The sequence below is a fragment of the Pithys albifrons genome, chromosome 15, assembly GCF_047495875.1.
Source record: "Pithys albifrons albifrons isolate INPA30051 chromosome 15, PitAlb_v1, whole genome shotgun sequence".
Classification (NCBI taxonomy): domain Eukaryota; kingdom Metazoa; phylum Chordata; class Aves; order Passeriformes; family Thamnophilidae; genus Pithys; species Pithys albifrons.
The window spans coordinates 10,259,295-10,280,581 of record NC_092472.1 but is presented as its reverse complement, the minus strand read 5'-3'; the positions used below and the strand labels follow the sequence as shown (position 1 = coordinate 10,280,581).

The 21,287-nt window shown below is 47.8% G+C and overlaps 1 protein-coding gene across 1 annotated transcript; it reads left to right on the top strand.

The window, feature by feature from the left end:
* Positions 1-1,183: 1,183 nt before the first annotated feature.
* On the top strand, positions 1,184-13,284 carry STC2 (stanniocalcin 2). The gene is made up of 4 exons (XM_071569837.1): positions 1,184-1,570; positions 3,573-3,715; positions 6,097-6,308; positions 9,693-13,284. Exons 1-4 carry the CDS (start codon positions 1,399-1,401, stop codon positions 10,084-10,086), a joined length of 921 nt encoding a protein of 306 aa, XP_071425938.1. The 5' UTR covers positions 1,184-1,398; the 3' UTR covers positions 10,087-13,284.
* The last annotated feature ends 8,003 nt before the right edge of the window (positions 13,285-21,287 follow it).

Sequence of the window (21,287 nt, the reverse complement as noted above, 5' to 3'; positions counted from 1 at the left end):
GGCCCAGGCGAGCGGGGGCTGTCGGGGGGCTGCGAGGGGGTGTCAGGACGTGCCTGCTGGTGCGTAGCCCTGGAGCCATGGTCCTGCGGCGCGGTGTCACGTCCCGCCGAGGAGACCCTTGCTCAGGGAGGTGTGAGTGGATTTCCTCAAGTGCATTTTGACAGCTGTGAGGAAGCGGGCGGCAACAGCAGCTGGAGACATTCCTGGCTGTGCCCCCCCCCCTCCACTCCCGCGCCCCGCGGGACCCCCGGCACGGCACAGCCCGGTCCGGCACTGCCGAAGGCTTGGGGGCTGCTGCGGGCGGGGAGGGGGGGACAGGACCGCGTGGGGCCTGCGGGATCTGATGAAACATCTGATGTGCATTACGGCAGGGCAAGGGGAGACGCGCACGCCCCCTCCCCAACCAGCGCGGCACTTCTCATCACCTGCTACGGATTTTCCTACATTGTCGTGCGTTGTCTCCCCCCCACACACACACACCCGCTCTAGCTACGGGACAAAAGGCAGCAGCCAGATCTGAATGGGGGTTGCTCGGGATGGGGGGGCTTGAAAGGGTGATGGTCTTCGTCAGTGGCGGGGGAAAGGGCCTTCTCCCCCCAGGAAAGCAGCGCCTGTCCCTGCTCACCCATCTGGGTCTGCACCCAGGTACCACTTTCCCCCTCTCAAAGGATGGATTTGGCCCAACTCCCCTCGGAGCAAGCAAGGTACAAAATCCCATGGAAGGAGATTTAAAAAAAAAAAATGAGTGGAGGATTTCCAAGAAAGTCGTTGCAATAGCTGCTTCGGAGAGAGATTTTTCCTTCTTTTTTTTTTAGATGAAATCTTGCCATGAGGCGGCACTGCCGCAGGACGGCCGGCGCTGGCTCCGGGCACGGGCACCCCGCGCTGCTCCCAACACAAGGGCAGCGGCGGCGGGAGCGCCACGAAGTTGCCTGCGGGGGAACCGGCCGCTCGCTGCCGCCTCCCTCCCTCCCAAGCAGCGCGCTTGTCAAAATCCCGCTTTTGCACAATTTTTTTTGTTCATTTCAACTCCCCGCACCCCGCGCCGGGCGGTGCCGGTGCCGGTGCCCCCCGCGCTCCCACCCCCGCGGCGGCGCGGGCGGGGCGGGCGGGGCGGTGCAACCTGCGGGGCAGGGCCGGCCCCCGGCGGGCGGGCGGAGCGGGGCGGCGGCTGCCATTGGCCGCGGCGCGAAGCGACACCTGCTCGGCTCCCTCATGCGACTGACACCGGGGCTCGGCGGGGATATTTGAGGCTCCCTCCGGCGCCGCTGTCGCCAGTCCGTGCTCGCCGCCGCGCCGGGCACATGCGGGTCTCGGGGCCGCGGCGAGGAGCGCGCTGGGCCCGGGTGCGGCACCCGGCGGGGGAGGACGCGGCGGCGGCGCGGGGAAAGCGCGACCATGTGCGCGGAGCTCGGCGGAAAGCTGGTGGCCCCGGCGCTGCTGCTGCTGGCCACGGCCCTGCTGCTGGCCAGCGCCCGGGCGGCCGCGGGCACTGAGGCCACGCACCCGCCGGAGGGGCCGCAGGACAGGACCCCGCAGCAGAAGGGGCGCCTGTCCCTGCAGAACACAGGTACGGGCTGCGGGGGGACCGGGGCGGGCTGTGCGCGGCCCCCTCCCCTCGCCGCTGCGGCCGCGTCGAGTTACGACGGGCGTTTTATTTCGGTGCGCGACTGTCAGGCGTAAATCACCAGAGGAAATCAGAGCTCGCTCCTAATTACCTCCAAAGCGCGGCTCTGCCAAGCACGTGTTGCCCGCGCACAGCCGCGGCCCGAGCCCTGCGGAGATGCTGCGCCGGGGAGGAGAAAGTTTCTCGGCGCAGCGTTTGAAAGCGGGTCGAGGGCTGGGGGCAGCCGGGAGGGACGGGAAGCAGCTGGAATGACTGGAGCTGTGCCCTCGCCGTAGGGAGCCGTGCAATGATGCAACGGGCCGGGGGTTTCTCTCCTCCTCTGCCGCCCGCCGCGCTCCCTCCCCCGGGTATTATCTGCCTAGAAAAAGAGAGCTGAGGCGTGCACTTCGCTGGATCGCTTCCCAGCAGTGCACAGAGAGAGCGCGGGATCCAGACTCTTCCCTTCCCCCCGTCTTCACTCCCCCCCTTCCCTTTTTTTTTTTTTAACACTCTCAGTGCTGCGAGACGTGTTTAAACACACACGAGCAGGAATGCACGAATGCCCATTAGGGACTGCCACATGTGAATCACGGCACTGTGCAGTTCTCAGCACGCTGGAGCCAGGACATGTGATCCGGCAAAGGGTTTGCATCCGGATGCCAACACAAGCACCAGAGCCGCGCTCCCGGCCCCGGCAGCGCCCGGTCCGCGCCCCACAAAGGGCTCCAGTGCCCCTTTCCCCCTCCCCGGGGCGAATGGGTTTGCGCAGCTTGTTGCCCGCAGCTCAGACGATTCCCGGAGCCCCACCCCGGGGCTCCCCTGTGCCACCCCCGGATGCACTTCGGGGCAGGTAGAACGGACAAAAAGGAAAAGGAAGAAAAAAGCAGCGGCAGTGCATTTTGAGCTGGAGGGTGGGTCGTGTGAACTTCAGCAGCCTCCGCGTTTTCATCCCCGGCTCCTTTCTGCCTTGCAGCGGGTTGAAATTAGACCGAAAGTTGCTGTAAAGACTTGCAAATGGACCGCATGGCAGAGGGGGAGGCTGGGGATGGCAGAAACACGCTGCGGTTTCGAGGGGGATTAGGCTGGCTCCCAAGGGCGAACTTTAATTAAAGGTACCACAGGGCACAGAGTAAAGGAATTCTTAGCATCCTCAGTTCTGGTCTAAAAGCTGCCCCTGTTTAACTTTATCCCCAGGCTTATTCAGCAACCACCTTCCCTCTGGCAGTAGTATACATCCATTTTTTTTAAAGGACCAGAAGCTGTCGTGTTAAGAATTAGATTTTTGGGTTGGTGGGTTTTTTTGAGAGTGAGTATTAGACAGCTTTTTTTACAGTATTACATAACATCTGAAAGGGCAGAATAAATACATACATATCCACTAGCTCCAGTTTGTCTGTTTTATGTACTACATGCATAAATATATATATTTTTCTATTGATTTCTGCATAGGTGAGCATATATTTGCAGTTTTATACAACATTCAGTCCAAAGGGCTTTATGTATCAGTGTGAGTTCTGACAGTCATCCTGACAGGTAAAACATTGTGCTAAATGGCCAGAAACCAGCTCAAAATACCAAAAATGAAAAATTTTGGCTGGCTGGGTTTTGGGCTTCTCATTTTGGCACTTGAAGATTATGGGGGACCATGTAGAAGTCGGACAGCAAAAATAATGCCTGTCCTTTGCTCCTGAGGAATACAAGAGCATTAGACAGTTCTCAAGTGAAATTGCTTGATCTAAGCGTAGTGCATTTGACATTTGCTTCTTGGATATCACTTTCATAACATAATACACCCAAGTTTTGGCCTAAGTTCTGCAAAACGTGGGCATGCTGCAGGTACAATTAATTGTTGTCACACATTTTTCTTTCAGACTCATGTTGGTAGCAAAGTAACTCCCTCTTCCCTACCCACCACCAGTTTCTATGAACAGTTCTTCCAATTAACTCTAACCAATACTCATTTTAGCTGAAATCCAGCACTGCCTGGTAAATGCTGGTGATGTGGGATGTGGAGTGTTTGAATGCTTTGAAAACAATTCTTGCGAGATCCGAGGTTTACACGAGATCTGCATGACATTCCTGCACAACGCTGGAAAATTCGATGCCCAGGTAACATGGTGAAATATTCTATGTATCTGCTCGCTTCTAACATGCGCTTGGCCTGTATTTTACTTCCTTAACACATCTTTGCAAAAAAAATTACCATTTCAGAACAAGTCTATTTCTGCCATCATTTACTGATTCAGTAAGAATTTTTCTGTTGAAAGGTCCAGAACTGGGACCTCAGGACAGTAATAGAGCAGCTGTGTGCAACCTGCCCCAGAAGACAGGCTGTCTGGATCTCTTCCACCTACTGTACCCAGGATAACTGCAGCAGAACACTAGTGTAGCCAAACATGGTTTTTAGAGACACTGGGCAGCTTAAGCTTCTACGCCATGTTTGTTCAAAGCTGATTCTGAAACACAGCTTGGGCTCCCTGTTCATTTAGACTTATCACAACACTTCCCAAGATGCAGTTATTAAAGTTGGTTCTCAAGACTTGCACACAACCAGTCCAGGCAACCTCCTAAAGCTGCTGTACTCAAATAAGCCCTTGGTTCAAGTACTGATGTTAAAATACGTTACTTAGATGGTATGTGGTATTAAGTTTGTCTCCTTCATTTTCTCCCCAGATCATTTATGCATCCTTGAGACATCCTGTTATTATGTCTTGTAAACTTACTCTCCCATTTCAGTGTGGAGGGAAGGGAACATTCCGACGGGCCAGTGGCATTTGGCTTGACCAGGCAGTTTACAGTATAACTTGACTAAAAGCATCAGCTACATGGCACTATTAAAAGCATGGTACAAAGTAGAGCTGTCTTCTGTATCCAGCCCAACCTGTGAGGGATGGGGGATCACTCTGTAGGAAAGTGCTGGAATTTTAGGCTCAAATGTTGAAGGATGTACAGAGGGTTTGGCTAATCATTAAAGTGGGAATTGCTGCTTTTGTGGGTATCTGAAAACCTTGAACTTGATTTCCAAGTGGCTTCCAGAAAACACTCATTTCTTTTTGCACAATATTCTGTCAGTGAACAGAGTTGAACAAAGAAGTAAGTCCTGTTGGAAGGGGGGGGAAAGGTGCCTAGGGAGGCTGAGTGTAGCCATTGATACCTGATCCCCAGGTACTGCTCATCAAATACAGCCCATTTCACATCCAGGCAGTGCAGAAGACTTAAACTCATGGAGCTTTATTTAATATGGAGGTGGCTTTAGCCTCTGCTATGACATGGCTTTTCACAGTTCCTCTTTGTATTATCTGCAGTTATTTCAGGTTACATTAAATGGCCATTTTCTGTTCTCTGCTCTGAAACCTGAGAATTGGTGTCAGGTTTGGTTTATGTAAGAATTGTCTTTCTCATCCTTATTGCCTACTGTGCTGTGCGTGTTTGTTACTTAAGGGAAGGGCAAGTAAGTGCCTTTGGTATGGGGAACAGAAAGGGAATGATGACTGAAGCAGCTCTGATCAGCAAGAAACATTTCTGGTGTGAAACAATTTGGGGACAATGTCTGCTTGTTGGTCTGGGTAAATCTTAGTGGCAGTGTACTGGTGGGATAAAGGGGAACAAGGATTTGGCCATCATGAAGCACCTGTTTAAAACAGCCTGAAGCTGATGAAGAGCTGGAGGCAGTGCAGGAGGTTTCCATGGGCCTATTGCTCAGCAAAGGGGAATCTGAGCAGAGCAGTCACATAAATGGCAGCTGCAGTGTGAGATGGCAAAGAGGAAAGGAAGGGATGGGTTTGGTGTCCCCTAAGCAACTGAATGAATGAATCACAAATATTGGTTAAAGAGATGCTGCTAAAGCAGCTTTCCACCTTACTTTTTTAGTTTCTTGATTTAATCTCACAATTTCTTGCAGCAGACATAAAGACACTGGAGGATTATTGGTAATGCTGACTTGAGCCTCTCTGGGTGGTAGTAGAGAAAATACTGACAGCTGGAAAATGGGGCAGGTGCATATGGATTGTGTATACATGTCTATGAGTTTGTGAACTAATTTTAAAATTAAGAAAACCTAATTTGTAATTACTGAATGGGTATCTGCTTGTGGTCCCGATAACCTCAGCCATGGCAGGATGCCCTCTCCTTTGTATGAACCTGCTGTTCTACCATCCTGGAAGCAAATTAATCCAGTAACTCCAGCACTGAGTTACTTTAAGGTGCTTACTTTTGCTCTTTCCCTCATTGGGAAATGAGCTATTGTGGGGCAGTACCAGTGAGGAAGCCTTGGGTGTTTCAAGTCCACTGGGATAGCAAAGCTGGGTAACTTGGCATGGTCTTTAAAGGGAGAGAAACAAGGAGCAGAGAGTGAAAAGCCATTAAGTGATACCCTTAGCACTGTAATAACCCTTGACATTGTCCTGCAGAGGAGCAGCTGGCTGGACATAAATCAGCTGCTGTGCTTAATGGACAAAAATACAGACCTATTCCATTTCTTTTCTTCTCAGGGAAAATCCTTCATTAAAGACGCTCTGAAGTGTAAGGCTCATGCCTTGAGGCATAAATTCAGCTGCATCAGCCGTAAGTGCCCTGCCATTAAAGAGATGGTGTTCCAGTTACAGCGGGAGTGCTACCTGAAGCATGACCTCTGCTCTGCTGCCAAGGAGAACGTCCAGGTCATTGTGGAGATGATTCACTTCAAAGACCTGCTGCAGCATGAGTAAGTGCCTCCGTGCTGGTGCAGTCAGAGCGTGGGAGCTCCTTCCAGGAGTGCAGTGGTGCCAATGGGCTGTTTCACCTCCTTCTGGCCTTAAGCACGTCTTGTTTTCCCATGTATTAAGACCGAGGTAATGCTTTCTTTGTAGGGGCCCTTGAAGAATAGTTTGTGTACAAAGGGCTAGATGTGACTGTGGAAGGAGATGAAATGGGTTGAAGTTGACTGTCCTCTTAGTCCTTTGACACTGTCAGCATCTGCCATTTCCAGAAGCATCTCACAATGACTCTTTGCTTTCTGAGCTCAAAGACATCATTCTTGACCCCAGTATCCTATTAAAGATGACAGCTAGAGAAAGGGGGAAGAAGGTTTATGCAAAGCTGTCAGCAAGATGATAATTTCTTCTTTAAATACATACTTTCAAATGTCTTGTAGTTAATTGTCCCTGAAAGAGCTCCAGTCCCCCAGGTAATCTCCCATTCATTTTATTCTTTATTAATCTCAGATGCTTTTTAATAATACATGGAGATGTACAAAATGAAGGCACAAGTCAGGTTTTGAGGACTTCATTTCTCTGACTGGGAACACAGCTGTCCTCCAAGGAATGGCAGGCACGAATCCTATTTGGAATTGATCAAAGCTGCTACATGACAGCAACAAACCAGGCACAAGCTGTTTATACTGACTCTTTGTGCACAAATGCAAAAATAAGAGCCTGTTTTTCTTGCAGGTGAACATCTCACTCCTAAAGAAGTCTGAGCCACAGCCTGGCATCAGGCTTAACCTTAGAGCATCTTCCTACCACACCTCTGTGCCTTGATATTAACGCAGAAACTCCGAATCTCAACAGTCATGACAGCCAAATCTTTTTACAGAATCATTTCTTTTGGAACTCTAGCCTTGCGTTTTTATCAATATCCAAAGGAACTGTGCTCTGATTCCTGTACTTGCTGTTGAAAACCATCCCCCTAATACTTAAGCTGCAGTTGCAGAGAAATGCTTCAGCGCCAGTTTACTCGCATAAATACATGCTGTGGTTTGTGCAGGCCAGTCCTGGTGGCCTGAAAGCAAGGCCCTTTCCATGGGCATTCCTGAGGCTGGGATCAAAGGCATGGCTGGTGGCAGAGCCTGGCCTTGTCAGGTCTGCTGTGCCCAAGGCAATGGGCAGCATTCCACTGGCTGGTGGAGAGGGAAAGCAAAGCTCCATCCTGCACAGCAGCACCTCTCTGGGCACTGCCCAGGTTATAAATTGGGCACTTGGCACCAATTAACCCCCCCATCATTTGGGGATGAAAAGAACTATGGCAGCCAGAAGCCTGCCCAAAGGAGAGTAAGTTATCCTTATTTTTTGAACAGGCTAAAGCAGGAATGTGCAAAGGCAGCTGCTTATTTCTGGGGAGCTTAACTGGGGGGTTGTTGGTTTGAGAAGAGATGGGTCATTCAGTGAACACCTATAATTTGCATGATCTCATTTAGTGCATCCTACACTTCAGCATCTCAGGGAGTCAGAGCTCAGCTCTCCTATGTGGGACTCCCCAAATAGAACCAGCCAGCCTCCTCCCCTCCCCTAAATTTAGAGGCCATCTCTGAAGCTCTTGAACTAAGGAACTTGTTCAAGATCAATAGGCAAGTGTGGCAGAGCTGGAAATAAAATCACGTCTGCTGACTTACAGCCTTGTGCTCAGTTCAGGTACTATGGTCAGGCCAGATGAACTGCAGAAAGTAAAACAGGGAAGGAGAAATGGGTCAGTATTAATCCTCACGACTGTGGCAGGCTCTGAATACCTGAAATACTTGGCAGCTGAGCCACTTTTTAGTCATACCAGTGACTTTTTTTTCATATAAAGATTTTTGTAAAGGTTATGCCCAATTTGAAGAACTATGCTACATGCTCAGTTTGCTCCTCTGTTTTGCATTTAAAACAAAAACTCAGAGCAGAGAAGCAAGCAGCAGCTCTCAGACTTGTTCTCTGACTATTTTGTTCTGACTTGGTCTCCTGATGAGTGCTGCAGAACGTGACTGGGGTGGTGAAGGCGCCGCCTGAGTCAGCTGGGGTGGGGTGGGGGTCAGGCTGATTTGCTGTGGTGGAAGTGGTGACAGACCTTGGCAGATTGGCCACTGCTGCATTCCAAGTAACTTTTTTTTTAAACAGCAGGAACAATCCAACCATGGGAAATATTTTGAGATAGGGGAATAGGTGGCTCTCCAAGATTAGCAATTCAGAATTCGTTTAAGCAGTTGGGTAGTGTGAGATGCTGATCATAATCTGTTGGTTTTCCTTGTCTTTTCTGACATAGTTAATGAGAAGAGATTCAGGCTTTTGACAGCCACCAGAGCTGTTGGATGGTGTGCCCAGAAGGTGCACCCCCACCACCCCACACAGTCATGAGTCCTGACCCCAGTCAGTGTTCCACTTGTGCTGGGGATGGTTCCTACCGTGGAAGGTTTTTAAGCACGTCCTTCTAGGCCTGCAAGCAGCTGAGCGGTTATGTCAATAGACAACATCAATATTGACCCACAAAACGTGTGACCACAAGTATTTTAAAATTGCTGCACTCAGTGACCCGTGGCTGAGGAAGCCGAAGTGCCTGTGCTTGGGCTGCTTGTGCTGTGCGGACTCACAGGGATGGATGGGAAGCACAAAGGATATTTAGCCAGCTTGTTTGGTTGGGAAAAGGTGTATAGTGAAAACTGTACTTAACTCTGAAAGGAAATGAAGAAAAAAACCTTGATGTGGGAAGAAAAAGTACCAGTAAAGTGAATTTCCATGTGTCTGAGCTCTGTGCAGTCAGACCCCGCGTTCAGATAGGATCTTGCCTGTGGTGGAGATCAATGCCCAGTGCTTCAGAGATGATGAGAAAAGCCAAAGAACCTCTAGCTAAGTGTTACTTTCGTAGAGGTGAGCAGGGCCTCCCTCGCAGACTGGTGGCTGGTGAGTGCTCTGAACCTGCCATTCACATGGAGGTAACAACCTGCTTAATGAAGCTGATGGGCTCTGAGCATGAGCAAGTTTCCTGTGTCATGTCTTGACTAATAAAGATGAAAGGGTATGGAAAGAGACAGAGGCAGAAAGTGTGAGGAAGCAGTTCTTCCATTTGCCAAGCATGGAGACCTCATGTGTTCCTCTGGTGAACATTCCAGTTCTCCAGGGGGAGAGCAATCAAGGCAGATCCAGTGAAGCTCTTGACAGGATGCCACTGTGTGCATTGCCTACAGTGAAATGGCCAATCAGTATATCACGTAATAAATGTGCTGCAGAATTGCTCTCCAAGGCTGCCTAGTCAGTGGGTGGCAGGGCGCTGTGCCCAGGGGAAGGTGAGGCAAAGAGGCTGTAGAACCTTTTCCCCACTTTCTTTGTTTTTTAACTCTCCTCTCCCTGTTTACCTTTAGGCCCTATGTTGACCTAGTGAATATCCTGCTCACCTGTGGTGAGGAGGTGAAAAAGGCAATAACAAGAAGCGTCCAGGCCCAGTGTGAACAGAACTGGGGAAGTCTGTGCTCCATCCTGAGCTTCTGCACCTCGGCTGTGCACGGTGACCCCACCCTGAGTGCTGAGAAGAAGGCAGGTGAAGCTACCAAAGGCAGTGCTGGCCGTGGGGACATGCTGGCCCACTCTGACCCCGACCACAGGGAGAGCTCACGAGCATCCAAAGGAGAGAGAGGTACCAAGGGGCACGTGAATGCCCATGCCCGGGTGAAAGCTGGGGGCCATGGTCCTAAAGGGGCACAAGGAATCGTGGACCGGGCAGATGAACTGTCCGACTTCTCCGACATCCGGAGGTGAAAAAAGGCACCAGCTCCCCCTTCCCCCCATCTTCCCCTCCACCGGAATCCTCCTGAGTTCCATCTTCCCGTCTATGGACATTCCAAAGCATTTCCCATTCAGAGGTCAAGCACAGGGCATTGCAAGATATATACGGACCTCGGCAACAGTGTATATAGTAGCAAAGGGAGAGCAGTGGCAATGGGTTATCAATCCAGCAAACTCGACACTTGAGCAGCCACCAAACGTGGCAAAATGTCTCCAACTAAATTCTTTTCCCCTTTTTTATGAAACGGACTAATCTGAAATTTAGGATCTTGTTTGGGGATTGTTGGGTTGGTTTTGGGGTTTGTTTTGTTTTTTTCCCTTGGTCTCCTTGGCTGGGGAGACTGTTCCAGGAGGGCTCTGCCAGACTGCATGTGGCTGCTTGTGGCTTAGCACCTCCAAAGGTCTAGGGCACAGCCTCACAGCAGATGGCTGAATTCCAAGGGGATTTGGTTTCTCCTTGTGGCTGAGAATGCAAGAGCTCAAGGCTCTCTATGTGAAGCGCTCTAATGAAGCAGCTGCCCCATCTCTTGCACAGAAACCGCATGGTCTGGAGCTCCACCACTTTCTCTTAACTAACTTCTGAGCCATTGTTCCCACCTGGGTGATGCTGCCTGGTTTAAGTGCCCCCTTGTTTGTTTTGAACCACTGCATAACTTGACACTTGCTGATCACAGTCCAGTCCCTTCAGCGCATCAAAGGCAAGTAGTCACCTTCCAGACAAGGCAGTGTGACTGTTAAAGACTTGCACAGTGTGGAGGACCCCCAAAAGTATTCTCGTGGACCTCTAAAAGCCCTTTGCATGTTCTCTGCTTAGATCTGCCCCTCAGTGATACAGGTCTTCCACCCTTATAGACAGCCCAAGCTTAAAGGGATGGGTGTGGGCTCAGACAGTGAAGGACCCCATATATTTAGTTCTTCTGTAGGGCTGTGTAAAAGGCCCATCAGAAATCTGTCTCTCCTTAGCAGTAGCATGGTGTGGTTTGCTGAGATGTGGAGCCCCACTCTAACCTGCCTATAGCTATGGTTTATCCAAATGCCAAAGATAAGGAGAGTGGATTGGCTTGGGTTTTTTAATTGTTGTGCAGATAATGACCACCAGTCTCCACAGAGTGAGTTAGGGAAAATGAAGAGTGTCAAGAGCTTATTGTATTTAAGCAGTTTCAAGTGTGAATGAGGTGTTTGGCCATATCTCTCCTACCCCCTATGCAATTGTAATTCTCAGGTTGCAGCTCTGCAATCCTATATCCCCAGATATTGTACTGGAAATCGAGGTTACAGCATCCACGGGGACAGAAGGGTGAGCTCTCAGCTTCCCCAAGAGAAAAAGTGAGTTTTCTTAGAAAGTGGGAATCACACCAGGGATTTGAGCCTTCTCATTTAGAAAGTTTGGGAGGAAAGCTGTGGGGGCAGGAAGGCAGTTCAGCAGAGACAGAACGTACCCAGCGAACTAACGTACGTCTTGTCGCATGGTGGGAAGGAGCTGCATAAGCAGTAGAGGGTGTTGGAATTTGGCTACAATTTCCAACTCAGATTTTAGTTACTGCTGAGTGAACATGGCTCGGCTGCATTCAAGGTTTAATGCATGGATCCACCCGCAGAAGTTGAGGCACTGCTTATAACAGCAACCATGTAGGAAGCAAGAGAGGACAGTTAAGTTGAAAAGGTGTGTCTCTGCGGTCACCAGGTCTTTGCTTAAAGACATGACCTTGATCCTGCCTGATTTTAGCTAAGTTCTGTGATAAAATTTTTAAGTGGGAAGAGGTGGGATCAGGCCAAATGCCATAGCAGCGAAGTCCATGGTGATGTGGCTGTGAGTGTGGCAGCTGCCCCTCTGGGCTGGTGACAGCTCTGCCACCCCTGGGGCACCCAGGCTGTCCCATGGAAAAGCTTGGGAAGGTTGGTTTGGGTCTGACTCGTAGCCACCTCTTATGCTCCAAAAGGTGGCTACTGGTGGTACCCTAAGAAGGTTTTCAGCGTGTGCCTCCATGGGTTTCCTGTGAGCATCCTCTCCCCTTGGTGGCACAGAGCCACCATGAAGAACAAGCTCAAACCAAAAAGACAATCCAAGCATTTTAGCACAAAAAAACCTAAAAAAAAAAAAGGAAAACACATGCAAACCAGAAACACAACTTGCTACCAGTGCAATGTTCTTGCATTGAACTAAAATAAGATCCCTCTGTCATTAGAGGTCTGATTCATCAATGGGAACCAAACATAGAGATCTACATGAATGTCTCAGTCAACATATCACCTCAGCATGCATACAGTTTTATTTGTATTCATTGGTTCTGTGGGGAAAATTGTATATTCCCCTTGTTTAGTCAATGAAAATTTGGGTGGGCGGGGGGGGGAGGGATTTTTGTATAAGGCATCATTTTTTTTCCTCTGTGTGTGAAGATTTTATGTGTTCATCTACTGATTCCACATATGCTATTATTGTAAATATTTAACATTTCTATTTATTATAGTGTCCCCATTTAAAAAAGAACACTGATGGCTATGATAATTTAAACGTATGTCATGACCTGTGTTGTATATATTCATGCCACTAGTATGGGTTTTTTATGTTTAAAACTGCGTAAATATAGTTTTATACAGTTCCATAATGTTATTGACAGCATAAATCATTTATTTATTGTTAAACCTTCTTTCATATCTAACAGATAGGGTGCGTTTTACCTGAGATTTATTTTATTGTGACATCTACATAGCCTTAATTCTTTATAAAAAAAGAAAAAAGTCCATTTAGATACTGTATGATGCTTTAATTAACATTCCTTATGAACTTGCTGTTCATGAAGGAGGTTTAGCTTAAAAGCCAAGGTATGAATGTTTCCTTTATGCTTTGCATCTGGAATGAGTCTTGTTCTGGAATGAAAATACTGCGAGAAGCAAAACGCCTACTGGAAAAAGATAGCAGTCAACCCTGGAAAATGCTGTCCTAACTTAGAGTGCTGAACTACAAGGAGAAAAAAAATAAAATAAAATTTAAAAAAAAGACAAACTGTCCTTAATTCCAAATCTCTGGGAGAAAAACATACTAGTTTTATCTCATGTAGAATTTGCAGCCAAATAAGCCTGTAAATAAAGAAAATGCATATGGCTTTAGACAAAGCTCTGTACCTTTCACACTATTATTTTCCTTAAACACTAATAAATGTTTTGAATAAGTCTGTGGCTGGGTTTTGTTTAGCTGGAATTTCAGCTGCTCTGATAAGGTGGTAAGAAAAGCCCTCTGAAGCTGAGCCAGGAGTTTCAGCCAAGGGGGGCAGAGGTAATTTGTCTGCTTGTCCCCGACAGCCCATCCCCTGTGCCAGCTGGGCAGGACATGAGGACAGAGCCAACCCTTCTTCTGCATAGCAGGGAAAGCCAGGAGAGAGACCTTGTCCCTGATGTGTTGTTCCCCCAGGACAGGGAGACCCCTCTTGGCTGCTTATCTGTGACCTGGAAGCTTGGCTTGAGGGCAGAAAGGGAGACATGGAATAAATTAGAGGATGAAAAACACAGGGAGCAGAAGCTCATGGTCTCAAGCTCAGACAAAGCCTGCCTCTGCTTGTTTGAGGAGGTTTTCCCCTTAGCAGGAGCCATGGATTGGGGTTCACTGCCTGCAGCATGTCAGAGACACCTCATCTGCTTTAAATTAATCTGTATTCACATCAGGAAAGAAGTAGGGGGTGCAGGTTTCTTCTCCCTGCCCTTATGATCTTGGATTACAAAAGCCCCTTGTGAGTGGCACTCTGCTTAGCCAGGTTGGCTTTAGGCACAACTCAGCATCCATGAGTGCATCCCATAGGAGCCAGGAAGGGGATCTGTGGCTGACCACAGCACCTGCCTGTGGGCAAGGTGTTGGCAGCCCCCAAAGCCCCAAGCACTGGATTTCAGCCAGACCCATTAACAAACACAACAGCAACACTTTCTAAAAGCTGCAGTAGCTGATAAGGTTTGTCCTGCATGAGTAAAAGACTCAGTTCATGTAACATCAAGAGTCACCCCTTAAGGGATTTTGTCTTAAAACCAGAGGACATTCATTTGGCTCTCCACTGTCAGCTATTAATAATATACCAGTAAATACCAGCCAGTGGCTCCGTATGGGGATGTAACAGGTACATAAAGGAGCTGTAATTCTCTCTCAAATCAGGTATCAAAATCTTAAATGGCTACTGGAGTTTCAGCAAAGGAGCAAAGGAGAAAAGCAAAATCCTAAGGTTTACAAGAAGCAAACTGCAGAAACAGCCCTTTGTGTTGTCGCCAAAGTAATTTTCATACACTGTCAGGGTGTAGGCAGCAAAGGGATGGGGAAATTATGAGAAAACACCTCAGAACATAAAGCATAGATTTTTTTTAAGGCTGGTTGCATGAAAAAGCACATTTTTAACACTCCTTCTGTGGAGTTTAAAAATAACTAATCCAGTTGAAGCCTTTGGATGAGACGGGCTTCACAAGCATAAATGTGATTTGCAGCAATCTAGGACCTGTGGCATTTCTTTGCCTGTAGGTGCAGCAGCTCTTTATAATCCTGTCATGGACTGTCGTCAAACACCAACGGGAAAGTGTATCTTGCCAGCAGAGCTGTGACAGAGTTTGGTGGGATGTGATCCCAGACCAGCCTGCAGTCAGGCTGCAGCCAAGGAATAGCTTGTGCTGGTGCTGGACCACTCGTTGGCACTAACCAGCCCGTTGCATTTTTTTTGCAGGAGCTGGTCCACACCATGGCTGTGCTGCATTCTGCCTCTACTATCCTCCTTGCAATGTCAACCAAAAAAGTCATTTTTCATCTCCTAATGTGTAAAGGGGTGAGACTGCACTCTGTTCCCAAAAGTGGCAAACATTAGTAAGAGAAATGACCCTCACCTCCCCTTAGGACATCATGTCTCACAAAATAGCATGGACAGTAACAGTGTGTTGACATTAAAAAGTACAGAGGCACTGAGAGAAAAAGAAACACTAAAAGAGACTGCAGAGCAGGGATTCTGCATTGCACAACCCACTAAAGTATGTTTTATGCCAGCATACAAGTCTGCTTCAAGACTGGAGTGATCTTACTTCAATTTAGTCAGAGTCACTTTATAAGTGAGGTAAGCAAAACCAAATCCAGGCAATTCAAATTGCAAATTCACATCCATACACAGGTCTCAGCCAACTGAACAAACCCCATCAAGAGTCATATATGTGGTCCATTTGGATTTATTCTCTTTGCGGGCTCCCTGTCTTGCCTCCCAAGAGAACAAAATTACTTTCAGATACTGGCTTGCTCAGGCATACCAAAACATTTACAAATGTATATGGCAATTTACATATGTCAGCCCACACGGTGAGCTGAGTCAGCTACTGCCAGCGCTTCTGCCTGATCTTCCCAGGTTCCCAGGTACTGCCCTGCACTCTCCTCTCTGAGCCCACGCCTGGATTTGCCAGGAGAGCTGAGGCAGCTCCAGAGCAGCTCTTTGCTGCGTCACGCCTGAGGAATTCATCGCAGCAATCTGCCCAGGTGAGGGAATAGTTAAAGCTTGCTGGGAAGCCTCTCAGCAGTGCATTTTCAGAGCTATTTCCTGACATCTCACCAGAAACACAAATCCCACTCATTTTTCACTGCTAGTTATGTTCGTGTTTCCATGCTCTCCTCGCAGACTCTGGAAGGAAAGGCTTCTCTCACACCTGCTGAAGTAGAGATTGCTGCCTGCTCCCCCAGTGACAAGTACAGCAGATCTCCAGCCTTGAACAATGCCGGGCAGCCTGACCCATCCTGGTCACCTGTCCTGTTACCAGCCAGAATTGAATCAAGGAGAGGGGACGCAAGGGCTGCAGCTGGACCTTCCCAGAAGTTCCACTGATGCCTTGCAAGGTCCTTACCAGGTCTGTGCCTGCAGCCCCAGCACTAACAGGTCCTGGCACAAGGCTGGGGCTCAGCACAACCGTAATATCAGTAAAATCCTAAAAATTTTTGTTCCTGTTTGTTTTCTTTAGGGAAAAGTATCCCAGCCAGTGAAGCATTACATTTTAAAACAAAACCTCATGTCTTCTCAATTTGGAATGTGAAATGGGCACTTGAGGGTTGAAAGATGTCAAATTATGAAAAGCTGCAGGGGCTGAGAATTCTATCTCCGAGGATAGCCATTGTTACAGCCTTGACCTTTTCTGCAAATACCATCCTCCCTTATAAAAATGAGACTTGGAGGTTATTTAGAAATTATTTTCAAGTAAGAAGTCATCTCCTCATAGAAGGAGAGCCTATGAGGTTCTCCCATGTAAAGGGGAATGTAGGGGGAGTTTTTAATGATTTTTTTAATTATATTCTGACACTTCTGCTGGAGGGGAGTGCCCTGGGGGCAGTGCCACTGGAGCCAGTGTGCTGGGTACTCTGCTGAGCACCTCAGTGGCTGTGGTGACATTACAAAGATCATCCCTGACCTGTGGATCTGCAAGAGGAACCTCAATAGGGTTGAGACCAAGCCTGGGTTGGCTTTCACAGTGCAAAAACAAAACACCCCTGTGGCACAGACAGCACCAGTTCCCCCAGTGTCATTGGAAACAGCAGCTTGTGGAAGAGGTAAAACCAGGCTGTCTTTTAACACAGCACAGGATCAGCTCTCTGCTATCTAAGTCATTATGGCACATAATCCCCTCTCTAAACCCTGCTTCCATTTCTCAGATTTTCTGCAGTTTGTATCTGCTTTTCTCTACCCCACAGTCACACCGGGCTACATTTGTCACCCATGAATAATCCCACTTACACTGCAGAGTCTCTTCCTACCCTGGAAAAAAATGCAGTGGGAGGTGTGGGGAAGCTTAGTGAAAGCTGACAGCCAGGAGAGACTGGGAAAGGCCTACAGAGCTCCTTATTTAGATGTCCTATTTTAGGATTAAAATGAAGAGGAACTATGCACATTCAGCATTTTGTTAAACTGACATGAAATCAAGTCACTACAAAATCAGTTTGCAGAGGGATGCAATGCATATGCTTGAAGTCTTCTGTAAAACATTATTATTATTATTTATTATTACAGTAACGTCTGTCTGTAAGCAAGTCCCAACCTTGGGGCTACTGATCCATGTATCACAGGAGAGAATCCTGGCCAAAAAGAGTTTCCATTGGCAGAAGGAAACACTGCCCTTTGCCTCCCCATGCAGAACACAAAATAGTGCCTACCTGGGCACTCAGCATTAACTTACTGCAAAAGATCCTTTGGAATAGCAGTGACAGGAATAATGTGGGTTTTGCTCACAGCTACCACCTACACTTGCTGGCCCAAAAGCTGGCACTGAGGATGAGTCTGCAGAAGCCCATTAAAAGTGTTTTAGCCCATACAAAAAGAGGGAGTTTTAGGAGCCAGGATATCTTGAAGGAGGCAGAGGATGCCCAGGGAAGCTGAAACTGCTCTGCAGCAAGAAAGGGCTCCCAAGGGTCCCCACAGTCCACAGCTGACTCTGCAGATTCCTGGAAGAGGAGATGTATTTTGTGGCTCTCTGCATTACATGGACTAGTAAAAGCTGGTCACAGCCAACAATTCAGGACTGGGGAATGAGTCTTGGATAATAATTAAAGGCCCAATCTTGCATTCACCAGAGGCTCTGGTAAAACATCTTATTGATAATAGCAGGCCATCAGGATTAGGCTTCTGTTGGAGCTGGGAATCACTGAAGCTTTGCTGCTCCATAGGCTTATCAGGGATAGTCTTGTCAAAATCAGAAAATAGATGAGGCTGAAAATAATCTGTTCTCAAACATCCCACATTCAGAAATTCCTGATCTGAGGCACAGGGTTTTTTTGCAGCACTCCCTAAGCACAGACCATTTGCAAACCACAGAAGAGCAGGCAATCCATAGTACTTTTCCACAAAATCAAGAATTTTATGACACTTCAAATATGACAAAGATAAGACTTGAATGCTGCTTTCAGAAACCTGCAATAAAGTTTACTAGGGTTTATAACATAGACCATATTGCTTGAATTCTGACCATCCAACATATAATAACCTCTCCTTTTCCTTCTTCTGGTCACATATCACAGCTCTGGTACAGCTGGAAAAAAGATCAGGCCCTCTCTTCAGAGGAGAAAACACCAGCTATACCTCTCCAGTGAAAATGGTAGCAGGATGATACCATTTATTTGGGGAAATACAGCAATTATTCTGAGCAATAGCATAGACGATAAAAACTTGAAAGAGTGGGTTAAAAAAGGACCAGAGACAGTACTGAGAACATATGATGATGCTTTTTAAGCACATAAACTCATTTAGGAGCTTACTTGGAACAAGCTGTTCTTATGGCATTACCAGTGTGACCGGAGGCAAGAGCACCGTTAGGGTCCAATTGACCAATAAGTTGGTCAAACCCTCTTTCATGAGCCTGCCAGCCAAATTTGTAAACACTGAAGGTCAGATAAACATACAAGTGTTGCAATTTATTGGACTCACACTCCCCTGGCAATTCACCTGTTTTGTTCTGTTGGGACTAAGGGTTCAACTGGCGGGTGGGCAGCTCACAGGAAGATCTTGTTCTCTACCAGCATGGGACACAGGCAAGACAGAGAGCGAAGAGGCCACAATGGGAAGTCCAAGCTTCACAGAAAAAAGAAACTCCAGAGCAACACCAATGCTTATATGAAAAAGGAAAACACAAGTATTCTCCTGTCTTTGCAATTTTCTCAAGGATGAAAAAATGAGTGAACATAAAATCCTTCAAGGGCCACAAAACCAGGTCCTATCAGTGAGGGATTGCTTTGGAGTAACATCAGCAGGAAAAAGAGGACGTACCCAGGGAGGTGGCTGATCTGCAACAGGACAGCATGTGCCCAGCAATCCCTGAGTGACGCACAGGTCACTGGAGGGGCGGCTACATGAAAGGCAGAGGCCAGTTCAGTCCAAGAGATCCCCAACCCCTGTCCCCAGCTGCAGCCTGCATGAGGCACATCTGTTGTGGTGAGTACATCTGTCCTTAGGGTTGGAATCAGCAGAAGCTGCTGCAGGATCCAAGCTTGTCCCCTGGCTGCCACTGCAGTGCCACAGGTGTAGCTGCACCACAATACACACATAGTAAGGATTACACAACTCCAGCTGTAATATATACACTTGGTGACACACACCCACAAGCACTTCAGAAATAAGCAGGGCCAGTCACAGGGACCCTCCTGTGGCACTGGTAATGCTGCAGCAGCGTGGTAGGAGGGCTGGTGCCCCAGTCTGCTATTTGGTATTGGATAAATGAAAAATTATCCTGATTGCAATCTCACTGCCCACAAAAATCAACACAAAAGCATAAAACTGGCTTCAAACTCTGTGCTCTGTTCTGACCAAAATATATTGATGTGGTAAATCTCTACTGGGTGTATGGTACCACCAAAGCACTCTGGGGGTGCACAGAGGCAGTGGGGGTGTGGTCCCCATGGCATCAGCTCACACAGTACAGTCACAGAGCCTGCAATCAGCTAAAATGCTGCTACTGGTAGTAATAGTACAACAGGACATGATTGAGGCTGAAATACCCTTGTCCTGAGTTCTATGCATATGGAAGGACTTAAGAGTCCAAGCAGATCAGGGGAAAAGGTAGAGCAGGGAAAATAAAGACACAGAAATAGCAGTTCTTGTCCATAGGACTGTGCTGATTCCCACTTAGTACTCTCTGCAGGTGGAGCAATCCTGCAGCAAAACTAGACAAGGAGGGAAAGAGAAATGGAGAGAGAGCATTCCTTAACAGTCATTCTTGCACCTGTCCTGAACACTGCCTTTGTTAAACGGTCAGTGAGGCACCAATTCCCTCTCAGTTTAGGTTTTCTCTTCAGATTATGACCAAGTGACACTAGTTTAGAATCACAGAATCATGGAAGGGTTTGGGTTTGGAGAGACCTTAAAGATCATCTCATTCACACTCCCTGCCATGGACTGGATGGGACACTTTCCACTAGACCAGGTTGCTCAGAGCCCAGTCCAACCTGGCCTTGAAATTAAATTCAGTATCTCTATACCTAATATCTAACTGCAGCTGACAGATCTCTCACAGCAGCAACTATGTGTCTAAGGTATTAAAAGCAAGAGAGAAAAAAGACACACTGCAAGGACATCTCTGCTATGTGAGGCCCTGATGCTAAGCTTGTCCTGCAGTTCAGATGCTTTCAAGCTCCAGAATGGTAAGGAATTAATTAGAGTTATTCCTGTTTCAGAACTGTATTTATAAAGCCAATGGAAAGAAAAATATCAGAAGAAAGGAAGGATGCAAAGCAAGGTCTGGATTAGCTGCCTCGATAACTGCACTGAGATGGGTGCAATTGCCACCAAAACATAGGCCAGGAACAGCAGCCCCACTGACTCCAGACTTTAGAAACAGGTGCTAAAGCCCATCCCTGGTGGGAAGAAAAGACTGTGGGAGCATTTGCCAACATCTCCATGTCACTTGTCAGGAACTGCGCAATCAGCTGGGAGCAGGGCGGGTGGATCAGCCCCACACAAACCAGCCCAGCTGGCTCTGCCCTGTGCCCTTTCCAAGAGTTTCCAAAGACAGGGCACTGATTTACCATGAAGAGACCCCAGAGCATGGGCACCTTATTTTATTTCTGGCTTTGAATTTCAAGAACATACAGGATTCCTGCCTGTGTGGTGTTGGTCACACCAGGTGAATTTACCCAGAGTCTCTGTTTCAGCCATGCAGTGGTGGAAAGTCTGTGCCTGCTTTCAATCTGACAGCAGCACAGCTGAACGAGAGAGATGCAAAACTAATCATACAGAGAACGGAGCCAAAAAGGGATTCCAGCAACACGAAAACCAGAGGGAAATGCCAGAGTCATGCTATCTGTGATCGGTATCTGTGACCCTTCATTTTCCAAGAAGTAGCAATGATAACGAAGCTCTGCCCAGGTGAAAGATATCAGCGGGGCTAATTGTAGCTGAGCAGACTGATTCTCATGGCAAGGCTGTTATCTCCCTGGATTCCAGCTCACAGCGGCTGCTGTCACTGCTCAGAATATCCAACAGCAAGAGAGAAAGGAAGAGAAGGAGATAGAGAGAAAAAATGAAGGAACAGAGAGGAAAGGAACAAACAGAAAGGAAAGTGTAAGAATAGTCAGATCAGTAAGGGAAGGAACAGAGAAGATACAGAAAGATGTGAAGGCAAATGGGATTATTAAATTAATTAGTTGCTACACAATTCACTCTTACAGGGGTTTCAAGAGAGTGCAGCTGATGGCA

Coding starts and splice junctions, on each gene's coding strand:
- STC2 (XM_071569837.1), top strand. CDS start 1,399: ATGTGCGCGGAGCTCGGCGGAAAGCTGGTGGCCCCGGCGCTGCTGCTG. Junction 1,571..3,572: donor CCTGTCCCTGCAGAACACAG/GTACGGGCTGCG, acceptor TACTCATTTTAG/CTGAAATCCAGCACTGCCTG. Junction 6,309..9,692: donor AAAGACCTGCTGCAGCATGA/GTAAGTGCCTCC, acceptor GTTTACCTTTAG/GCCCTATGTTGACCTAGTGA.